This window comes from Salmo salar, chromosome 09 (assembly GCF_965601325.2).
Source record: "Salmo salar chromosome 09, fSalSal1, whole genome shotgun sequence".
NCBI classification, from domain to species: domain Eukaryota; kingdom Metazoa; phylum Chordata; class Actinopteri; order Salmoniformes; family Salmonidae; genus Salmo; species Salmo salar.
The window spans coordinates 120815033-120836544 of NC_138299.1; the positions used below are offsets into that span (position 1 = coordinate 120815033).

Here is a 21512-nt window from a genome sequence, read left to right on the forward strand (position 1 = left end):
CATCTCTATGGGGTGTAGTTAGATAAAGGTCAAGTGACAAATAAACACTGCCATCGCTCTATACTCTAACTGATACTCAGTCTAATTCTCTCTCTCAATCTTCCATCCCCTCCACTCTACCTCTCTCTGTTTCTTTCCCTCCCTGGCTGCCATTTCCAAACTCTTTTTCTGCCCTCTTTCTCTCTTCTTTTCTCTCTCTCTCTCACTGTCTCGTGCCCCTTTTCCCACCCCCCCCCCATGCTTTCCCTCTCTCCCTCAACCCTCCCCTCTCTCCATCTCCCAGAGTCTACGTCACTTGGGCATAGTGAATCTGGAGTGTATGTTTGAGACTCCAGAGAAGGTGTTTGTGGTGATGGAGAAGCTCCATGGAGACATGTTGGAGATGATCCTGTCCAGTGAGAAAGGAAGGCTCCCAGAGAGGCTCACCAAGTTCCTCATCACACAGGTGAGTGTTTGTGAGTTTGTCTACTCACATACGGGGGAAAAAAATACATTTCAAATATATATTTTTTTATAAATGTTTTAGGATACATGTGAAATATGTTCAATTGGACAAATACATTATTTGTCCAATTGTAATGTTCCACGAAATGGGTGCCTTTTGAGTCCCTTTGATAAGTTAAGTAGCAATTATGCACCAATATTGCATTTTTTTATCTTCTGTTATATGAAATGAAGTGTCCTTTAATATAGAGCACATGGAGATTTCAATATAAATAAAGCCAAAATTCAGCATTTTGACATGTCCCTCTGTGACTTCTAGGAAGATATAACGTTATCTAACTTAACGTTAGCTACCTAGCTAACAAGCTAGAAATTAACCAATGATCTTCAGGTCGGAGCTCTAGAAAGTGGCAAGAGTTCCCGACTTGGAATTCCGCGTTGGCTGACCGTTCATAATGTATTTTGCCAGTCCAAACTAGTTTTTTTTCCCCGTGTTGAACGCACTGAAGTCTGAGATTTCCCAGTTCCGAGTTTCCAGTTGTTTTGAACACGGCAGAAGTCATACTGGATTGACAGCATGGCCAATGTATTTATTCAACCTTTTCTGTTGCGTGTGAATGTTTATCCTTTTAAGCTTGGAAAAAAGACACTTTCAGACAGATGTTTTAAATCCTTAAACCCAGACTTGGACCACCTACCCTCTCCACCAAATATCAGGCAGGAGAAGCAAAATAGTGATTGCTATGCAACACTTGCACTAGCCATTAATTCCTTCCAAACCACTTATTGTGTCCAGTGTCTGTGTTCTTTTGCTCATCTTAATATTTTCTTTTTATTGGCCAGTCTGAGATGTGGCTTTTTTTTTGCAACTCTGCCTAGAAGGCCAGCATCCCAGAGTCGCCTCTTCACTGCTGACGTTGAGACTGGTGTTTTGTGGGTACTATTTAATGAAGCTGCCAGTTGAGGACTTGTGAGTCGTCTGTTTCTTAAACTAGACACTCTAATGTACTCGTCCTCTTGCTCAGTTGTGCACCGGGGCCTCCCACTCCTCTTTCTATTCTGGTTAGAGCCAGTTTGGGCTGTTCTGTGAAGGGAGCAGTACACAGCGTTGTACCAGATCTTCAGTTTCTTGTCATTTTCTTGCATGAAATAGCCTTCATTTCTCAGAACAAGAACAGACTGATGAGTTTCAGAAGAAAGTACTTTGTATCTGGCCATTTTGAGCCTGTAATCGAACCCACAAATGCTGATGCTCCAGATACACAACTAGTCTAAAGAAGGTCAGTTGTATTGCTTCTTTAATCAGCACAACAGTTTTCAGCTGTGCTAGCATAATTGCAAAATGTTTTTTTAATGATCAATTAGCCTTTTAAAATGATACACTTGGATTAGCTAACACAACGTGCCATAGAAACACAGGAGTGATGGTTGCTGATAATGGGCCTCTGTACACCTATGTAGATATTCCACCAAAAATCTGCCGTTTCCAGCTACAATAGTCATATACAACATTAACAATGTATTTCTGATCAATTTTATGTTATTTTAATGGACCCCCCCCCCCAAAAAAAAACTCTTTCAAAAACAAGGACATTTCTAAGTGACCCCAAACTTTTGAACGGTAGTGTGTATATATACACAGTGGGAAGAAAAAGTATGTGAACCCTTAAGAGTTTCCTGGATTTCTGCATAAATTGGTCATAAAATGTTATCTGATCTTCATCTAAGTCACACCAATAGACAAACACAGTCTGCTTAAACTAATAACACACAAACAATTATACATTTTCATGTCTTTATTGAACACACAGTGTAAACATTCACAGTGCAGGCTGGAAAAAGTATGTGAACCCTTGGATTGAATAACTGGTTGACCCTTCTTTGGCAGAAATCACCTCAACCAAACGTTTTCTGTAGTTGCGGATCAGACCTGCACAACGGTCAGGAGGAATTTCAAATCAAATGTTATTGGTCACATACAGGTGATTAGCAGATGTTAATGCGAGTGTAGCGAAATGCTTGTGTTTCTAGCTCCGACAGTGCAGTAGCATCTAACAAGTAATATCTAACAAATTACACAACATGTACCCAATACACACATCTAAGTAGGAATGAATTAAGACTATATACATATGGACGAGCGGAATGGACTAATATACAGTAGAATGGTATAGAAAAAGTCTATACATATGGACGAGCGGAATGGACTAATATACAGTAGAATGGTATAGAAAAAGTCTATACATATGGACGAGCGGAATGGACTAATATACAGTAGAATGGTATAGAAAAACAGTCTATACATATAAGATGAGTAATGCCAGATATGTAAGCATTATTAAGTGAATGAGATACTGTAGAATAGTATAGAATACACTATATACATGAGATGAGTAATGCCAGACATGTAAACATTATTGAGTGAATGAGATACCGTAGAATAGTATAGAATACAGTATATACATATGAGATGAGTAATGCCAGATATGTAAGCATTATTAAAGTGAACTTTGGACCAATCCTCTTTACAAAACGGTTTCAGTTCAGCAATATTCTTGGGATGTCTAGTGTGAACTGCTCTCTTGAGGTCATGCCACAGCATCTCAATCGGGTTGAGGTCAGGACTCTGACTGGGCCACTCCAGAAGGCGTATTTTCTTCTGTTGAAGCCAGTCTTGTTGATTTACTTCTGTGTTTTGGGTCGTTGTCCTGTTGCATCACCCAACTTCTGTTGAACTTCAATTGGCGGACAGATAGCCTAACATTCTCCTCCAAAATAAACTTGGGAATTCATTTTTCCGTCAATGATAGCAAGCTGTCCAGGCCCTGGGGCAGCAAAGCAGCCCCAAACCATGATGCTCCCTCCACCATACTTTACAGTTGTGATGAGGTTTTGATGTTGGTGTGCTATGCTTTTTTCTCCACACATAGTGTTGTGTGTTCCTTCCAAACAACTCAACTGTAGTTTCATTTGTCCACAGAATATTTTGCCAGTAGCGCTGTGGAACATCCAGGTGCACTTTTGCAAACTTCAGACATGCAGCAATGGTTTTTTTGGACAGCAGTGGCTTATTCCGTGGTGTCCTCCCATGAACACCATTCTTGTTAAGTGTTTTACGTATCGTAGACTCGTCAACGGAGATGTTTGCATGTTCTAGAGATTTCTGTAAGTCTTTAGCTGACACTAGGATTCTGCGCTGTGCTCTTGCAATCATTTTTGCAGGATGGCCACTCCTAGGGAGAGTAGCAACTGTGCTGAACTTACTCAATTTGTAGGCAATTTGTCTTACCGTGGACTGATGAACATCAAGGCTTTTAGAGATACTTTTCCAGCTTTATGCAAGTCAACAATTCTTAATCTTAGGTCTTCTGAGATCTATTTTGTTTGAGGCATGGTTCACATCAACACAATGCTTCTTGTGAATAGCAAAGTCAAATTTTGTGAGTGTTTTTTTATAGGGCAAGGCAGCTCTAACCAACCTCTTCTCATTGATTCGACTCCAGGTTAGTTGACTCCTGACTCCAATTAGCTTTTTTTGGTTCACATACTTTTTCCAACCTACACTGTGAATATTTAAATGATGTATTCAATATAGACAAGAAAAATACAACAATTTGTGTGTTATTAGTTTAAGCACACTGTTTGTCTATTGTTGGGACTTAGATGAAGATCAGATCAAATTTGATGACCAATTTATGCAGAAATCCAGGTAATTCCAAAGGGTTCACATAGTTTTTCTTGAATCTGTATATATTTGTTGTTTTTTTTTGTTCGTTTTTTTGCTAAACAGGTGGCTCTGCCCCACATGCGCTGAATGACGGGTCGCCACTGGTTGTACGATGTATAGGTTTTGTTTGAATCGGTAAACAAAACATAAACTGCCAAACTATAAGAAAAAAAGTCCCCGAGATCTATTATTTAATTGATTAATAAAATAAGTACTTACTGTAGGCATTGTGTCATAAAGAGCACATGTTCAAGGTGCACTATGCAGAAATCGCTCCTCCATTTCCTGGTTGCTATGATTCTAATAGTTTTCCTAATTTCAGTTTATGTGACAAAACAAGTAGTATAGTGTAGAGAATCATTGTACCATCTAAACCGCTGTGAAATATATTTTCCATAACGCAAAATATTGACTTTTCAGCGGTTTGAAGCTGGTGTACAAAACTGGAAGTAAAAGATATAAAAAAACTAAACTTAAGAACAGGAAGCATAGAAATAGCACACATAGAACAGATCTTTTTTTTAAATTTCACCTTTATTTAACCAGGTAGGCTAGTTGAGAACAAGTTCTCATTTACAACTGTGACCTGGCCAAGATAAAGCAAAGCAGTTCGACACGTACAACAACACAGAGTTACACATGGAGTAAACAAACATACAATCAATAATACAGTAGGAAAACCTATATACAGCATGTGCAAATGAGGTAGGATAAGAGAGGTAAGGCAATAAATAGGCCATGGTGGCAAAGTAATTACAATATAGCAATTAAACACTGGAATGTTAGGATGTGCAGAAGATGAATGTGCAAGTTGAGATACTGGGGTGCAAAGGAGCAAGATAAATAAATAAATACAGTATGGGGATGAGGTAGATTGTTGGATGGGCTATTTACAGATGAGCTATGTACAGGTGCAGTGATCTGTGAGCTGCTCTGACAGCTGGTGCTTAAAGCTAGTGAGGGAGGTATGAGTCTCCAGCTTCAGAGATGTTTGCAGTTCGTTCCAGTCGTTGGCAGCAGAGAACTGGAAGGAGAGGCGGCCAAAGGAAGAATTGGCTTTGGGGGTGACCAGTGAGCTATACCTGCTGGAGTGCATGCTACGGGTGGGTGCTGCTATGGTGACCAGTGAGCTGAGATAAGGCGGGGCTTTACCTAACAGAGACTTGTAGATGACCTGGAGCCAGTGGGTTTGGCGACGAGTATGAAGCGAGGGCCAGCCAACGAGAGCATACAGGTCGCAGTGGTGGGTAGTATATGGGGCTTTGGTGACAAAACGGATGGCACTGTGATAGACTGCATCCAATTTGTTGAGTAGAGTGTTGGAGGCTATTTTGTAAATGACATCGCCGAAGTCGAGGATTGGTAGGACGGTCAGTTTTACGAGGGTATGTTTGGCAGCATGAGTGAAGTATGCTTTGTTGCTAAATAGGAAGCCGATTCTCGATTTCATTTTGGATTGGAGATGTTTAATTTGCTTCTTAGACTTGCTTTCAATGAGAATGACAGATCTCACATTTCTATGTGAATTTGGTTTCGGATCACCCAAAAAGTTACATATTGTCTTATTCTGGTGACAAGATAATCGATGCTTGGCAGCCGTTTGGAAAAAAATAAAATAAAAAAAATCATGCTTTTTGGTCCAAAAGAATCTCATGTAGGCTATATACTGAGTATACAAAACATTAAGAACACTTGCACTTTCCATGACAGACTTTGACTAGGTGAATCCAGGTGAAAGCTATGATCCCTTATTGATGTCACTTGTTAAATCCACTTCAATCAGTGTAGATGAAGGGGAGGAGACAGGTTAAAGAAGGATTTTTTTAAAGCCTTGAGACAATTGAGACATGGATTGTGTATGTGTGCCATTCAGAGGGTGAATGGGCAAGACAAAATATTTAAGTGCCTTTGAACGGGGAATGGTAGTAGGTTCCAGGCACAACGGTTTGTGTCAAGAACTGCAACGCTGCTGGGTTTTTCAGGCTCAACCCTTTTGATGCATATAATCACATATTTGTCCCTGCAGCGTACCATCGCAAATATGTGATTGGAACAGTAGCAACAGAATGTATGATGCAGCAAACGCTTCTAAACAGCATTGTTGTCTGAAAAGCATCTAAACAATGTTTTGTACTGATGGAAAATAAAGGTCTTCACAACTCTTCCCCAATTTCACCAGCGGCTAACTTTTTTTATGATGCAGCCATGTTTGTTTACGTTTGACAAGCGAAAACTCCCTAATCCCAGAATGCCATTCATTTTAAGACGCAAATAAGTAAAGTCAAAGATGGCTGCGCCCATTGCCCGAATAAGATCTACTTGATTTGGCCACTTTGGCAGCTCGAGCTTAGGAAGGTGTTCCTAATGTTTGCTATTCTCGATGTACGGGGTCTCTGCAGATAGCGCTGTTGGCTAGAGAGCACATGCCAATTCCAGAGTGGGCACACTCACTATATAACGCAACATTTTTGTGAGAAAACCATTTTACTTGTTGTTTTTTTTTTACTTACATTTTTTGTTTGATACACTGGAATTTAAACCCAAAATGTATTTGTATGTGCACTATGTCATCACAGACAGTCTTTAACAAGTCTATTTAATGGAAACAAATCTCTGGTAGGAAAATGCAGATTTTCGAATATTTCGCATGAAAATCTGTCGCCAGTTGGATGGAAACTTAACTACTGATCAATATGTAATAAGTCATTTAAAAATCCAAATTAGTAACCGCTCTAGCTACCCTGTAGACTAGATGTCAGAGCATTTCTGGAATATTGTCAGGCATTATATGATTTTAGTAAAGATGCAAATTTGAAATGCATTTGAAATATATATATTAAAAAAAAAAAAAAAAAGTTTATCTGTATGATACTGTTTTTCATAGTGGTTTTTTGTTTTTATGCCACATTTTAATAAACTTGTTTGTGTGTGCGTTTTCTACAGTTGTGTAGTTTCTCACACCACTGTGTGTGTTTCTCATATTTTCTCACATCGTGAAAATAAATCTGCAGTCAAACCAGTGAAGTATCAAATTTGCTTGAGATTTTGTTGGTTCCCGATCATGTTCTGTAGTTGCTCACGCCCACACATCACTCACTACATAACACATATGTCATTCCTAACCGTATGTTTTTCTAGGGGTGTGTTCTCACTCTGTGTGTTTTGGTTTCCTGTTACAGCCCAGAGAGTCTAAACCATATCCTGTGTGTGTGTGTGTGTGTGTGTGTGGTATAGATTCTGGCAGCCCTGAGGCACCTGCACTTTAAGAACATCGTCCACTGTGACCTGAAACCTGAGAATGTCCTGCTGGCCTCTGCCGAGCCCTTCCCCCAGGTACAGAGACACCTGTCATCACACTATCACACACACCATGACTCTACACATCCAAGCTAATGTAGACAGCCCTTAACTCAATGTAATGCACCTTCATGCATATTATACTAATTCATCTCTCTCACTCACTGTCTTTCTCACTTTCTTTCTCTCTTTCTCTCACTCACTTTCTCTCTCTCTCACTCACTGTCTTTCTCACTTTCTCTCTCTCTCTCTCTTCCTTTCTCTCTCTCTCACTCACTTTCTCTCTCTCTCTGTCTGTCTCTCTGTCTCTGTCTGTGTATGCGTCCAGGTGAAGCTGTGTGACTTTGGCTTTGCCCGTATCATTGGTGAGAAGTCGTTCAGGCGTTCGGTGGTGGGCACCCCGGCCTACCTGGCCCCAGAGGTGCTCCTCAACCAGGGCTATAACCGCTCCCTGGACATGTGGTCTGTAGGAGTCATCATGTACGTCAGCCTCAGTGGCACCTTCCCCTTCAACGAGGACGAGGACATCAACGACCAGATCCACAACGCTGCCTTCATGTACCCACCCAACCCCTGGAAACAGATCTCACCTGATGGTAAGACACACACACACACACTTGCACTCATGCATGGCAAATGCAACTGTCTCATGTCTTACGCAAACATGGGTAAGTCTATCTAAATATGCAGGTCGTTATGGCGTTCACACACTGTTCTCAACTGTGTGCCTGTGTTCCTCTTCAGCCACTGACCTGATCAATAACCTGCTCCAGGTGAAGATGAGGAAACGCTACAGCGTGGACAAGTCTCTCAGTCACTCCTATCTACAGGTACACTAGTCAACAGAAGCATGGTGGCGATACAAAGGTCCATTACCTACAGTGGAGACACAAGGCCAACTAACTTACTTATTTCTCATGTTTCTCTCCATTCTCTAACCTCTTATCTCATCCTCTTTCCTCCTTCCATGCTCTTCTCTTCTTCCCCTCCTCCCTATCCTCCCATCAACCATCCCTCCCTCCCTCCATCCTTTACCCCCCTCCCTCCATCAACCATCCCTCCCTCCCTCTCCAGGACTACCAGACGTGGTTGGATCTGAGGGAGCTGGAGACCAAGCTGGGTGAGCGCTACATCACCCATGAGAGCGACGACTGCCGCTGGCAGATGTTTGCCCGCGAGCACACGCTCCCCTACCCGGCCCACCTGGTGCCCCCTCTGCCTGCGCTCGGCTCCGACGAGGAGGCCGGGGAGGACGCAGACATGCAGGGGCTCACCGAGAGGGTCAGCATACTCTGAGAACCTGGAGAGCCAGGACCCATGAGGGTCCAAGAGACTCAGACTGACCCAGGGAAGAGGAGGGGAGTGTGGGGAGCGAGTAGAGAGAGAAAGGGGCTGGCTGGATGGATGGAGGTCCGGAGAGTGGGGAGGGTGAGGCTGGGAGGTTTAGCTGTAGAAAAGCGCCTTCTATTGAGATGATCCCGCTCCTAACTGTCTACTAATGGTGTCCCACTCCGGCCCTTGCCTGTCCAATCTCCAGACCCCATCCTTGACCCCTCTCTCCTCGGTCTAGCTTAGCTCTTCCACCCTTGAACTCTTTGAGTGTAAGAGATTGCTCTGCTGTATCCCACAAGGACATGCTGTGCTGTACCCAGTGGTCAGGGGATGTGTAGAATATTGTTGCTGCAGTGTGCTCATTCAGTCTAAACTGCAGTATGGCAGAGGTCAGTTTGGGTGAAACACTCAAATTGCATTCTAAGCTCCTGGCAGAGGCACAACTTGCATCTTTCTATCTCAGAAGCCTGGGCAAGCACAAGGATCCCCTGCTTATTGTGATAGGAGGGAGAGGAAGAGAGACAGGGATAGAGACAGACAAAAAACTTTAAGGACTCGGATCAATCCACTTATGCATGACTTACATCCACCCATAAGCAAATCCTTATGAACCGTTTTATTTTCATTGAATGCGATGACTGGAAGCGCCCTGCCTGTACTGTCAGACCTGTTTGCTGCAGACCTCAAAGAGTTTAGTGGAGACAAAGGAGTCATTTAGTGCCTGTAAGTGGTAGATAAAGGGCTTCTAACTGTAGGCAGCAGACCAGCGCTAGTGGGCTGTCATGGTCTCAGAGGAAATCTGCCGTTCAAACGACAACAAAGACAACAAAGCCAGAAGTGGATGTAGCAATCAAGGATTGCACCTTTTTAAACTGTCCACTGATACTGTCCTAGTTGGTGCAGCGTCATTATTGATGATGACTTATTAGTGAAGACCGAAGACTCGCTTATCATCGGAAGTGTTAATTCACAAGTCCTGGTGATCCGAGGGTGTCCTAGACCTGTAGACATACACTGTTACAATGAAGGCAATGTGGACGTTTTCGGAATAGTTTGTCACGGACACCATTAAACACCAATGGACAGTGGGGAAAATGCTATTGCTCTTCTAGTTACAGTAGAAAGACGACAAACTGCCTATCTCTCGAGTCAAGGTTAAAGTGTGGGAGGAGGGCTCCGATATTGATTGCTGACTATGAACCTAGCATGTCAACTAGTTGATGTCCATGTGAAGTAGATTTGTCTAGAGGAAAAGCATTGCCGTGAAGGAATATTACGTACATGTATAACCATATCTTTATGCAGTGTAATCAATGTATGCTTGGAGAATGTAAACCTATGGAAGATCCCAGCATTTATATGTAACATCAGTACAAACCTTGACCTACAATTGTTCGTCTGTCATTTTATTCAGCGCGTTGTCTCTTGAACATGGAGACGGAGGATTAGGGGGAAATGTGGAAGACTAGGGAAGAAGTATAGGAGGAAATGATGATGGTGATTATGCATACCGCTCTTCAGACATTACCTGCTCGGAATTTCCATCGCACTGGAACATATACACTATGTGGATTGAATGACAAATTGAGAGCGATTAAATATATAGCGATCGTCAATAAATAATCAACATGCATGGATGATGTTTTCCTCACAAGGTGTTTACTCCCCTTATGATTGACAGGCCAATGTACGCCTATTTAATACATCATCATCCCCATTTGGGTGGCCTGCTTCCAAGGCCTTTTAACAGCCTGTCAATCAGCTCTCCTACATAACGAGTGTAAATGACATACTACACATGGACAGATGGGAGAGAACTGGGGCTTCAGATGGACATGGGGGGGGGGGGGGGCAAAACTCATTCCGTGGAGGGCCGAGTGTCTGCAGATTTTTGTTATTTTCTTTCAATTTGTGTCCAATTAAGTCCTAAACAACCAGATAAGGGGAGTTCCTAGCTAATCAGGGACCTTAGTTGTTCGATAATGGACAATGGTGGAGAGAAAACCGCAGACACTCGTCCCTCCATGAAATGAGTTTGACCCCTTTGCCACTTGTCAGGACACAAAGCCAGCGTTTTGCATTATTCTACACAAGCATATTATGAGAGCCTTGTGGCCAGCTCTGAAAGAAAGGACCACTTGTTAATTATAATATTTCATATGTAATTTAGCAGGCACTTTTATCCAAAGTGACTTAGTCATGAATGCATACATTCTCGTATAGGTGGCCCCAGGGGGAATTGAACCCACAGCTCTTGAAATTGCAATGCTCTACCAACTGAGCCACAGGGTCATACTGAATGGTGAGAGCTCTTCACTAGCCTGCTGGGTCTGCCAGAGGGACAATTGTTACTCTTACTGGTTGGAAAGGTCAAGAGGGGAGCATGGTTGGAGGATAAGTGGCCATCTCACCCAGCAGGTAAAAAGGACATCATACACTGAACCTATTGGTGGCAGCAACAAACCCATCAAACCTGGGTTCAAATACATGTGTATTTGTTACTTAAATACTTATTTTCTGTGTCTTTGAGTATTTTCAAATAATATGGCCCGTATCAACTACTACTGGAAGTATTTTAAAAAATGTTATATAAATAGCCTATTTCAAAGAACTAATTTCAAATACTATATTTAAAAACCAGGGTTAGATGCATTGGATATATTTGAGTGAGTGTATTTGAGTATTTTCAAATACTTTCCAAGTGTATTTCCAGATACATTCCAATATTCAACTAGCTGTCTTTTCAATACATTATTTTTTTTTAAATATACCCAAATGTCTGAAAGTAATTGAAATACACTAAATAGTATTTTAACCCAGGTCTGAAACCCATAAATTATGTGATGTGATCCAGAAAGCATGGTCCCTTTGCAGTCAAGTTATGGAAGGGGGTATTTAAATGATTAGGACTCTGCCTAGACTTTTAGCTGCCTGACAAACAGGCCTACAGTATACATGTTCGACTAGTACAGTTTTCGTCTTGCTACAATGCCAAACAAGGCGATCAGTTGGAAGTCATCACACGCACATCCTGGTGCTCATCCTGTCGAGCTGATCTGTGCATGTTGGTTGGCACAAATTATGTGTGGGCCTACTGCAGCTACGGCACCATACATGTCCTAGTTGGGCGCAACTCTTTCATGTGGTGTTCTCTAAAACGACGGTTGTTGATGTGCACGGCTACATTTCAGGTACATTTGAGCAGTAGTAGGAACCAATCTGCCTTGTGTTATTAGGGCTCTAACACAATACTAGTTGTGGATTTAAAATGCCCACTCATGTATGTCATCCTGGAGCCAGGCAGAGAGAGCGAGACCGAGAGAAAGAAAGACAGAGAGAAAGAAAGTCAGCGAGAAAGACCGAGAGGACAGGGAGAGGGGTAATGGGGAGCGAGATGGAAAATATTTGAACATTTTGCGGTAAGCCCACCTCTGCTCTCCTCCCTGGGACACTAGTGGTTCTGGGGGGGGGGGGGGGGGGGCAGTGCCCCTGTGACAACAATTTTGGACCTCCTTGTGGCCCCCCTAAATGTGGAGTATGAAATCATTTTTACATAACACATTTTTGCTATCGTTCTTTTTTTTACATCTGTTATTAGACAGTGGCAACGATGATGACTATGAACATGGTCTTTTGCCTGCTAATGCCTGCAATGCAGTGACGAAAACGATATGACAATAATAACGTCTAATGTAACTGGCCCCTCTAACAGTACAACTGGCCCCAGCTTGGCCCCCCCCAGTTGAAATGGTCTAGAACCGCCACTGCCCTGAGATCAGTTAGTTCCTGCTGCCTGTGTCTGCCAAAACTCTGCACTGCATCATACAGTAGTTATGTTGACGCCTGTCTCATGTAGCGTTCTTTAACCGTTAGTATCAAGGTCATCTGTACTTAGCAAGCAGGAAAATACAATTTGGGTAGAAATGGTATGAAAAAGACTAGTGACGGTCTTACTCTACTCTGAGTGAACAACTGAGTGTGTACGTCCAACTGTATGTCTATTGGTGTTTTAGAGATATTAATTCTAAAGAAATATGACGAAGACTTAGATCAAAGACATCCGCATAGCGGTGTTTTGGCTGTGTAGGAGGTGGAACTGTGTTGGAGCGTTCAAATCGGTGAGCAGCTACTCTTGCATAACTGTCATGAATCCACACCTGCCTCACTCGAATTAGAAGTTCAGAACGAGAAAGTGTAGGCTATATGGAAATAATTACGCTCAAATAGAAAAATCATTCAACTAAATAATGAGGATTTCTATCATTCCCATGGAGGTGTAGATTACAGCTCACATTCCAGTGTTTGAACTTGTATACAAGGCTGCATGGGATTTCTGTTAATGTGACTCTGTGCAGCCAATGGCAATGTCTGCTTTAGATGTAATGCCAGGAGTCACTTGTGCATTTGACAGCTCTATTGCAGTTCCACTGCTGACACCGCCAAAGCAACGCTATGCAATTTTCAGCTGAAGCGAATCTGATTGAACAGAGCCCGTAATTAATACATTGTAGCCCAGAGGAGAAACTGATATCTCAGTGATTCTTGAAAGATGGGACAATCCCTACTTTATTTTCACAAATCATTTTCTTACTATTAAACATTTTTTATATATATATATATACTGCTCAAAAAAATAAAGGCAACACTAAAATAACACATCCTAGATCTGAATGAATGAAATAATCTTATTAAATACTTTTTTCTTTACATAGTTGAATGTGCTGACAACAAAATCACACAAAAATAATCAATGGAAATCCAATTTATCAACATTTACATTACATTACATTTATCTTATCCAGAGCGACTTACAAAATGGTGCATTCACCTTATGATATCCAGTGGAACAACCACTTTACAATAGTGCATCTAAATCTTTTAAGGGGGGGGGGGGTTAGAAGGATTACTTTATCCTATCCTAGGTATTCCTTAAAGAGGTGGGGTTTCAGGTGTTTCCGGAAGGTGGTGATTGACTCCGCTGTCCTGGCGTCGTGAGGGAGCTTGTTCCACCATTGGGGTGCCAGAGCAGCGAACAGTTTTGACTGGGCTGAGTGGGAACTGTGCTTCCTCAGAGGTAGGGGGGCCAGCAGGCCAGTGGTGGATGAACGCAGTGCCCTTGTTTGGGTGTAGGGCCTGATCAGAGCCTGAAGGTATGGAGGTGCCGTTCCCTTCACAGCTCCGTAGGCAATCACCATGGTCTTGTAGCGGATGCGAGCTTCAACTGGAAGCCAGTGGAGAGAGCGGAGGAGCGGGGTGACGTGAGAGAACTTGGGAAGGTTGAACACCAGACGAGCTGCGGCGTTCTGGATGAGTTGTAGGGGTTTAATGGCACAGGCAGGGAGCCCAGCCAACAGCGAGTTGCAGTAATCCAGACGGGAGATGACAAGTGCCTGGATTAGGACCTGCGCCGCTTCCTGTGTGAGGCAGAGTCGTACTCTGCGAATGTTGTAGAGCATGAACCTACAGGATCGGGTCACCGCCTTGATGTTAGTGGAGAACGACAGGGTGTTGTCCAGGATCACGCCAAGGTTCTTAGCACTCTGGGAGGAGGACACAAGGGAGTTGTCAACCGTGATGGCGAGATCATGGAACGGGCAGTCCTTCCCCGGGAGGAAGAGCAGCTCCGTCTTTCCGAGGTTCAGCTTGAACTGGTGATCCGTCATCCACACTGATATGTCTGACAGACATGCAGAGATGCGATTCACCGCCTGGTTATCAGAAGGGGGAAAGGAGAAGATTAATTGTGTGTCGTCTGCATAGCAATGATGGGAGAGACCATGTGAGGATATGACAGAGCCAAGTGACTTGGTGTATAGCGAGAATAGGAGAGGGCCTAGAACAGAGCCCTGGGGGACACCAGTGGTGAGAGCGCATGGTGCGGAGACAGATTCTCGCCACGCCACCTGGTAGGAGCGACCTGTCAGGTAGGACGCAATCCAAGCGTGGGCCGCGCCGGAGATGCCCAACTCGGAGAGGGTGGAGAGGAGGATCTGATGGTTCACAGTATCAAAGGCAGCAGATAGGTCTAGAAGGATGAGAGCAGAGGAGAGAGAGTTAGCTTTAGCAGTGCGGAGAGCCTCCGTGACACAGAGAAGAGCAGTCTCAGTTGAATGCCCAGTCTTGAAACCTGACTGATTTGGATCAAGAAGGTCATTCTGAGAGAGATAGCAGGAGAGCTGGCCAAGGACGGCACGTTCAAGAGTTTTGGAGAGAAAAGAAAGAAGGGATACTGGTCTGTAGTTGTTGACATCAACCCATGGAGGTCTGGATTTGGAGTCACACTCAAAATTAAAGTGGAAAACCACACTACAGGCTGATCCAACTTTGATGTAATGTCCTTAAAACAAGTCAAAATGAGGCTCAGTAGTGTGTGTGGCCTCCACGTGCCTGTATGACCTCCCTACAACGCCTGGGCATGCTCCTGATGAGGTGGCGGATGGTCTCCTGAGGGATCTCCTCCCAGACCTGGACTAAAGCATCCGCCAACTCCTGGACAGTCTGTGGTGCAACGTGGCGTTGGTGGATGGAGCGAGACATGATGTCCCAGATGTGCTCAATTGGATTCAGGTCTGGGGAACGGGCGGGCCAGTCCATAGCATCAATGCCTTCCTCTTGCAGGAACTGCTGACACACTCCAGCCACATGTCTAGCATTGTCTTGCATTAGGAGGAACCCAGGGCCAACCGCACCAGCATATGGTCTCACAAGGGGTCTGAGGAACTCATCTCGGTACCTAATGGCAGTCAGGCTACCTCTGGCGAGCACATGGAGGGCTGTGCGGCCCCCCAAAGAAATGCCACCCCACACCATGACTGACCCACCGCCAAACCAGTCATGCTGGAGGATGTTGCAGGCAGCAGAACGTTCTCCACGGCGTCTCCAGACTCTGTCACGTCTGTCACGTGCTCAGTGTGAACCTGCTTTCATCTGTGAAGAGCACAGGGCGCCAGTGGCGAATTTGCCAATCTTGGTGTTCTCTGGCAAATGCCAAACGTCCTGCACGGTGTTGGGCTGTAAGCACAACCCCCACCTGTGGACGTCGGGCCCTCATACCACTCTCATGGAGTCTGTTTCTGACCGTTTGAGCAGACACATGCACATTTGTGGCCTGCTGGAGGTCATTTTGCAGGGCTCTGGCAGTGCTCCTCCTGCTCCTCCTTGCACAAAGGCGGAGGTAGCGGTCCTGCTGCTGGGTTGTTGCCCTCCTACGGCCTCCTCCACGTCTCCTGATGTACTGGCCTGTCTCCTGGTAGCGCCTCCATGCTCTGGACACTACGCTGACAGACACAGCAAACCTTCTTGCCACAGCTCGCATTGATGTGCCATCCTGGATGAGCTGCACTACCTGAGCCACTTGTGTGGGTTGTAGACTCCGTCTCATGCTACCACTAGAGTGAAAGCACCGCCAGCATTCAAAAGTGACCAAAACATCAGCCAGGAAGCATTGGAATTGAGAAGTGGTCTGTGGTCCCCACCTGCAGAACCACTCCTTTATTGAGGGTGTCTTGCTAATTGCCTATAATTTCCACCTGTTGTCTATTCCATTTGCACAACAGCATGTGAAATGTATTGTCAATCAGTGTTGCTTCCTAAGTGGACAGTTTGATTTCACAGAAGTGTGATTGACTTGGAGCTACATTGTGTTGTTTGTGTTCCCTTTATTTTTTTGAGCAGTGTATATCACACCATGTAAAGAAACAACCTCATAATTCTTAAATTCTTTTATAAAATGCAACTCCGTCAGACATCATAAAAGGCATTTCATTTTGTGATTTAAGTATTTAAAAGCCTTGTTTAATTTTAAAATTGGATAATTCAAGTATGTAATACAAATATCCAAAGTTCGAGAGCGAGACCGAGAGCTTTGTAATGCTCCAGGGATCATTTTGTTAGCATTTTTGGCATGTTTTTCTAGATTCAGAACATGAAACCTTTTTAAAGCAAACATTATCCCTTAGTTCTAGCACAGCAAATACGCCAATAGTTTAAGCATATGTTGCAGAACAGTGATTAACCAATTTTTTTCAGAATATTGACAAAAAGATCTCAAGGTGGATGCCGTTGGTGACGGAGTTGACAAGCTACGGACAGAGTTGACAACATATACTCAAAACGGACATATTTTTGCCTCTAAAAATAAAATCGAACCATTCTATCAGAACTTTCCGCACTCTGACGAAGTTGACGTTAGACAAAAATCTGAAGGAGTTTATGTTTTATGGAATTGACAAAAGTTGCATTCAAGCGGTATTAAGTTCCCCAGCAAGAAAAACGAAAATGCCGCTCAAACAGACAGGTAACCTAACAAAGAGTCATTGACAACAACCGAAATTTAACAGGTGGGGTTTTATGAGGGGTGTCCATTAAGTTGAGTAGCAACAACAACTGGGACCTAAAGGACACCTACTGTGAGCACCCACTAAATTTGCCTAAGATGAGGCAAACAAAAGAAAAACCCACACCACACCAAAACATGAAGCAAACCAAAAAGTTGAGCAAAACGAAAACAGGGAAGCTCAGACAAGGGAATGTCTTTCTAGAAATCAAATAGGGAGAGCCAACTCAAGGTGTTGACCCTCCACATCTCTCAAGACAACTGGAGCACTCTTAAATATAATCTGGGCCAGCACAGGTGAAACACCCTCCAACTACCGAGATAGATAAGCCAGCACAGGTTTAACACATATTGACTAACGAAGTGACACCAATCGGTGCGCCCTATGTGCTAAAGTGCAATACGTGCTAAAAGTCCAATCTCAAAACATAAACGGAAAAACCAAAACATGTAACAGTATACAAAGTATGAATTGTTTTTCGTCATTTGCTTTATGACTCTAAAACCTAATTAAAAGAAACAAATTTGAATCATAATTAATGTTCTATCTTAAAGGAAAAATCCACTCCAAAACTGTCTTTAGGTATTTTTTTCATTAGTCCACTGTTGATAAAGTCCCCCAAAATGTTTTTGCATTTCAGCCTTCAAGTTGTGAAGATATTGGACTTTCAAGAAGCAAAATGATAAGTCATGATGAGTGGCAAGTTTTTGAGTGATTTCCTTTAATCTGGAGTTGATATTTTATGGTTGTGACCATGGTAATTTCAATATTGTTTGTTTAAATCTATCAAAAGTAACTTTATAGACCATGAGTGGTCTTGTCCCCCCCCCCCCCCCCCAAAAAAAAATATATATATATATATTTTGAAAAAAAAACTATAAAAATAATGTTTCCCTGCCGGACAAGGATTGCCCCAACTTTCAAGCATTCCTGATCTATTACCAATCAGGCAATTGTCGGATTATTTCTACCAATATTGCAATTACATCTCCAGCAAATTCAGGAAGTTGTGCAGAATAGGGTTTTACACAGGATGTCTCTACCTTGTAATCTAGGTTGACAACAGCGTCAGAGGGCATTGTGCATCAGAGGGAATTGTGCATTATGGGAACCCATTTAAGACTGAATAGACCAATCACTGGTTGTATTTTTTGTTCCATAGTTGAATAATGTCACAATGACATCCATCACCACTAGATATAATTAGAACTTGCCCATGTTTATAATCTTCTCTAAATCGAATACATAACCTTTTTAGTGGCTGGAAACGGCTACTGTAAAGCATGTATCCATGTTATACTATATTGTGTGTCCATATTTTGTTTGAGCTGGAAAAATATGGTCATGGACAGGTCATTTATTCTTAAACATTATTGTTGCATGCCTTAAGCTGAAGTCTTTCCATTATCAGTTCACTCGCTTTACCAAAATAGTTGTCAACAACATCAATGAAACATTTGTTATGAAGTCTTTAATCAACATGGCTGTACGTTCCTTGGACCTAAACAGGGATATATCAGCCCATTATTATAAACCCTGTAGGAGAAGATGGATGGGTGCACAGAGGTGAGCGCTGGCTTCGTCTGTCTCTGAGATATAAGAAAAGGCTAGAATCTCTCATGAGTTATTTAAAAGAGCCGGACTAGAATATTCCCGGCAAGAGGAAGCCATGGTAAATCAATAGAATGGCCTTGATGCATTAAGTGGAATTTCAGCCCCATCCATTTTCCCTTCACTGACATTATTATTTATTTCACTTTCACGTCAGCTTGGTTTATATTTGTTGTTCCATGGATGAATAATGTCCCAATGACATCCAGCACTGTACATTTTTTATAAAGTTGTTTGTGTAGGAGCTTATCAAAGATTCTTACAGGCTTCATAGCTTAAACTTGAAAAATTAGAACCATAGGCTCCATTTTTTTGTACCCCTTTTTCTCCCCAATTTCGTGGTATCCAATTGGTAGTTACAGTCTTGTCCCATCGTTGCGAAGGTCGAGAGCCGTGCGTCCTCCTAAAATATGACCCCGCCAAGCCGCACTGCTTCTTGACACAATGCCCGTTTAACCCGGAAGCTAGCCACACCAATGTGTCGGAGGAAACACCGTACACCTGGCGACTGTGTTAGCGTGCATGCACTCAGCACGCCACAAGAGTTGCTAGAGCACGATTGTGTCGGCCCAACCCTCCCCTAACGACACTGGGCCAAATGTGCGCCGCCTAATATGTCTCCCGGTCACGGCCGGCTGCGACACAGCCTGGAATTGAACCAGGATCTGTAGTGACACAGTGATGCAGTGCCTTAGACCGCTGCGCCACTCTGAAGGCCTTTATAGACTACATTTCTGTTGAATTTGTGACACTTGAGTGTAACCAAGCCGTCACTTCTCCAGGTGCGCAATATTTTATGTGTGGGAGAGTTTCAGGAAAGAAAACTCAATCAAGCTAAGTGCATATTCTATAGTCATAGCTGATGTAAAATGTCCTACATGGCAGAAGCTAATTTGAATCTGTCGGGAATAAGACAAAATGCCCATTCTGAGCACAACACACACACCGCATAGCAAGAGAGCAGGGAGGGTGCGAAAAAGTAGGCTACGTGTCGTTTTCATAGTATTGCCGTCACTTTTACAGTAGCCTATCACACAATGACTTTGTAATGCAGAACAAAGTGAAAGTTTGCCTTCTTGTTTTAGTAAGCTACACACGGTATGGGTCCTACATATGAAATGAACCAAAAATGTAGGCCTATCTGAAATGCAGCCATATACACAACAGCTGGCTGTCATGTCTGGATAAGAGCGTCTGCTAAATGACTTAAATGTAAATGTAAATGATGTCGCCCACAAGAACGCACCAGACGATGAAGAAAAACCCCACGAAGACTGGTAGCCCAAGATGTGCTCATTAAAACAACACAAACCGTAACCATCGATTCAGGACCATGGACAGAAGGCTACCCCCAGTCAGCGCAATGAAAGGAGGACTTCAAAAAAAATGCACTTCCAATTTCAGCATCACCTCACAGCGCAACAAATAGGCTACGTTGGTCATCGTCCCTATACTTGTCGAGTAACGCAAAACGGTACATCTATCAATAGACCTGCAAAAGCAAGCAATGGCATTAAGAATCACAGATAAATCTAAAGTATCCATTGAAGGATAAAGCAAAGGCCTAAACTATACATAAAAAAATCTGCCAAACAACCAGTAAGCTTACATGAGGGAAAACCAATGAAATAATCATTCTGGCACAGCGGATAGGGCCATAAAGGTTGTAGCTTACCATTTAGACACGTTTTTGCCTCCTCCATGCTGTGTTGAACCTCATGAGACATTTCTGATTCCATTCTCCTTCCTGGCGAAATATACTTGTCAGGTCCAGCTCAAATGCCAGCTGGACAAGCTGGGCTTTTCGTTGATGTAACATCACTCAGTAAGCTCTTTAGAGTGGAGAAGGAATTTTCACACATTGCTGTAGATGTCCCAAATGTTAATCCAAACCCATGTTTCAGTGCCAACGGCACAGTCGGCATTGATGACAAAAGGCCTGCCGAATCTTTGAAGACCACTGAGTGGGGTTCCATTTGTAGTTGCTGGCTGTGGTTGCGATTTCACTTTGCAAGAATCAATACACTCTGCTTCCACTGGTTCAGTTTTGGTTAGATCCAACAGGTCATCAGGTGCAAGTTACTAGTGGCTGGCGAAACGGCGGTGCAGGTGCTTGTTGTGATGCTGGTGCTAGGCCCTGGCTCTCCATCTTCTTGTTCAGCAGGCAGTATGCGGGATGGACGGGTATTACATTTGCTGCAAGGCTCCTCAACCTTGGTGGTAGGACCAGTGGGCTGCTCGGAAAGCTTGCATCGACATGGTGGCCCTACGTTTTTTTTGCTCTTGGCAGTGCCTAGCCATTTTCGAATCTCCATGCTGATTAGCCAACTATAAATATTCAACTCACTGCTACCAAAACTTAATGAAGCTAGTAGCTACTAGCTAGCCTATTAAAACGGTCAATTTTACCCTGCCCTGGGTGGAATCCAATGAGCTTCCTAAATGAAGGTAATGAAGATGGTACCTTATGACAATGCATGGCTAGGTGCACAAACACAATGCATTTGGGGATTTTAACTACTAAACATTACATTATTATATCCCCCTCCTCAGATCATGAGCTCGCACCCAGCATAGCCTCTATCCCGTGTCTGTGCTACTGGCAGGCCCGACAACGCTGCATTGGCAAAATTCATATACCATTTGTTATGTTTATGGGGAAACAAAACTGGGGGGCATGTCTGGGGGGTCCATGCCATGTCACGCTTTGCCACCCGGTACTTTGCCGACCCATAGAGGCGGCTCTGTCTCTCGTTTCATCTCTC

General features: G+C 43.3%; 1 protein-coding gene across 1 annotated transcript in view; it reads left to right on the forward strand.

Moving 5' to 3' along the window:
• The window catches only part of LOC106612401 (serine/threonine-protein kinase D2), a 63519-nt gene extending 53329 nt beyond the window's left edge, over positions 1-10190 (forward strand). Inside the window, exons 14-18 of the mRNA XM_014213496.3 lie at positions 284-445; positions 7406-7504; positions 7797-8064; positions 8213-8298; positions 8543-10190. Of these exons, the coding sequence (XP_014068971.2) occupies positions 284-445; positions 7406-7504; positions 7797-8064; positions 8213-8298; positions 8543-8764 (837 nt within the window). The 3' untranslated portion in view covers positions 8765-10190. The remainder of the gene's footprint in view (positions 1-283; positions 446-7405; positions 7505-7796; positions 8065-8212; positions 8299-8542) is intronic.
• The last annotated feature ends 11322 nt before the right edge of the window (positions 10191-21512 follow it).